Source organism: Branchiostoma belcheri, unplaced genomic scaffold (assembly GCF_001625305.1).
Source record: "Branchiostoma belcheri isolate BF01 breed outbred unplaced genomic scaffold, Haploidv18h27 scaffold119, whole genome shotgun sequence".
Classification (NCBI taxonomy): Eukaryota; Metazoa; Chordata; class Leptocardii; order Amphioxiformes; family Branchiostomatidae; genus Branchiostoma; species Branchiostoma belcheri.
Window position 1 is genome coordinate 53109 of NW_017802591.1, and position 2375 is coordinate 55483.

The window sequence follows — 2375 nt, forward strand, 5'->3', positions numbered from 1 at the left end:
CAGGGCGGGATAAGTCTTTAACCCTATCTAGACCGGGCTGTTTTTGGGCTTGGTGGGACGGGAGGGGGGGGGGGGGGGGGCTCATTCCCCCCCCCCCCCATCATAACTCGCGAACGGCATATCGTAAGACCACCAAATTTTTAGAGGATGGTGTACTAGTAAAATTTATCATACGTACACTTTCTATGTCGTTGTGACGTAATATGACGTCATTATGGCGTCATCAATGTGATTTTATTGGCCAAAACCGACTAGATAGGTTACTAATATTCCCTGAAAACTAAACAGTATACGACATAACTACCAAAAGTGTTTATGGCAGAATATTAGGATGTACTAAGTCTTATGTTGCCCATAGCAACACCGGTGACGTCATAAAATGACGTCATGCATATATTACCTATCCGCCATCTTGGATCATCAATCTTGAATTTTAAAAAAATATTTTTTTTTTTCAGGATAAAGCCTAAAATACATTGTAAACAGACTAAAGACGTTCATATGAACCTTTTTGGTAAAAAGAAATGGGAGTATTTATGAAATGTTAAGGAAAATAAGCTGTATTTACCTGATTTAATGATATGGTCCGACATCTTGGATTTTGGCCAATGACGTCATAAAGTTAGCATAAAGTATGCATTTTCAATAATAAAATTTACATATAACTATAGGTGATATTATTAATATTAGAAACAATGTGTAACTTGACATAAAACCCATAAAATTCTGTTGTTTGAATGGAAATTATTAAATTTGGCAAAAACTGCCTGTCAGAAACCCGTTGCCATGGCAACAAGAAAAAAATCATAATCTTATTCCACTGATACAGATTTGTTGCCAGCAATATTTTAGGAAAAGTCACCAAGTTTGGCGGTTCTAGCTCTAGCCGTTCAGACGCTATGTGACATCAAAGTTGCCCCGGGCACTTTTAGCCCCCTCCCCCGGTCTAGATAGTGTTAAAGTTCTTTAAAACCAAGATATTGTAAAGATAGTCCGCCATCTTGAATTTCCCGCTAACCGTTACGTGATCGCTAGGCGTACAAGGAGCTATGTTTCCGCGTAATGGATCGTATGTATTCCGTAAAATTCGTATGTTTCCTATAAATGGATCGTATGTACTCTGTAAAATTAGTATGAATTCCGTAAAATTCATACCAAATCTGTCGCACCCCAAAAGAACTTTTGGACATCTGGTCCTAAATTTCACTTCTCCTGTTGATATGTATTTACAAAAGAAGTTCATTTATGTGCTTGATCTTACTCTAATATTGTTGACTTTGCATTACCTTTGTCAGGATTCGTGGTACTTCTTTGTTTTGTTGTATGTCATTTTTTCATGAAATACGAAACGAATGACATACCTGTACACCCCACGCCCACATCCTGGTCATGGTTACAGTTGGAATCGTGAATGGTCCACCCTGGGTACGAGCAGTTGAACAGGCTATTCTCGTTCCCATTACATTGTAAGTCATCCATGTAGACTGGCCCGCGTCCTGTGTTGAAAATGCCATGTATTACTGTCACAAAATGATAATCAACATGAAGACATGATAAAATGATTATTTAACCCGTGTTACATAAAGTGTTTATTATATTTCAGTCCATACCATGGTATGGATGAAATATATTGTGTTCTCTGGTGTTTCTTCTTCTCCTCCTTCTCCTCCTCCTGCCAAACAGTCAAAGGTATTCAACTCCGCCATCATTCAGCCAAATGACTTGAAATTTGGCATGGAGGTAGAGTAGGCCAATACCCCCAGGCGTTTTTTTCATTTTTTTGATACATGCCTTTGAAAAATTTTTATGAAGGTTTTTTGGGGCATTTTTCGCCAAAAAATGGATTTTTGGATCCTGAGCCCTGGTTTTACAACCAAATGATCTGAAATTCGGTATAAGGGTACCTTGAACATGTGTCTACAGAGTAGCAGTCACATATTTGGCATACACCACTTCCAAATGACTCATTTGGAGGGCTTTAATGGCTATTTTCAGCAAAAAAAGGGGGCCAAAAGTGCTGTACCCGTTCCATGTTCTATCTAAAGAATGGCCAGTTCCATCCATGGAACACGTGTTCCATAGCGGGTTACCCTGAGGTCACATTGCACGTAAGTCATGCGGAATGACCCACACATTCAATTTTATGTGCCTAAGACCTTCAAAATGTATCAAATCTCATCATTGTTAGTATTTGCATACCTGTAATAAGACTAGTAAAGCTTTCGAGATTCAATGTGCTTGATCTTGCATCTTTGTTCTCAATTACATACCTACTACTACTACTGTATATAATTCATTTATTTGAGAATCTTTGCCAGTTTTACACTGGGGTAAGTTTGGAATAGTCCACTTTTGTCGTGGGAGGGAGGATGGAC

General features: G+C 38.6%; 1 protein-coding gene across 1 annotated transcript in view; it reads right to left on the reverse strand.

Annotated features, from left to right (window-relative positions):
* Positions 1–1326: 1326 nt before the first annotated feature.
* LOC109462560 (scavenger receptor cysteine-rich domain-containing group B protein-like) overlaps positions 1327–2375 on the reverse strand; it is a 10958-nt gene continuing 9909 nt past the window's right edge. The window contains exon 6 of the mRNA XM_019759114.1: positions 1327–1496. Coding sequence (XP_019614673.1) covers positions 1327–1496 — 170 coding nt within the window. The remainder of the gene's footprint in view (positions 1497–2375) is intronic.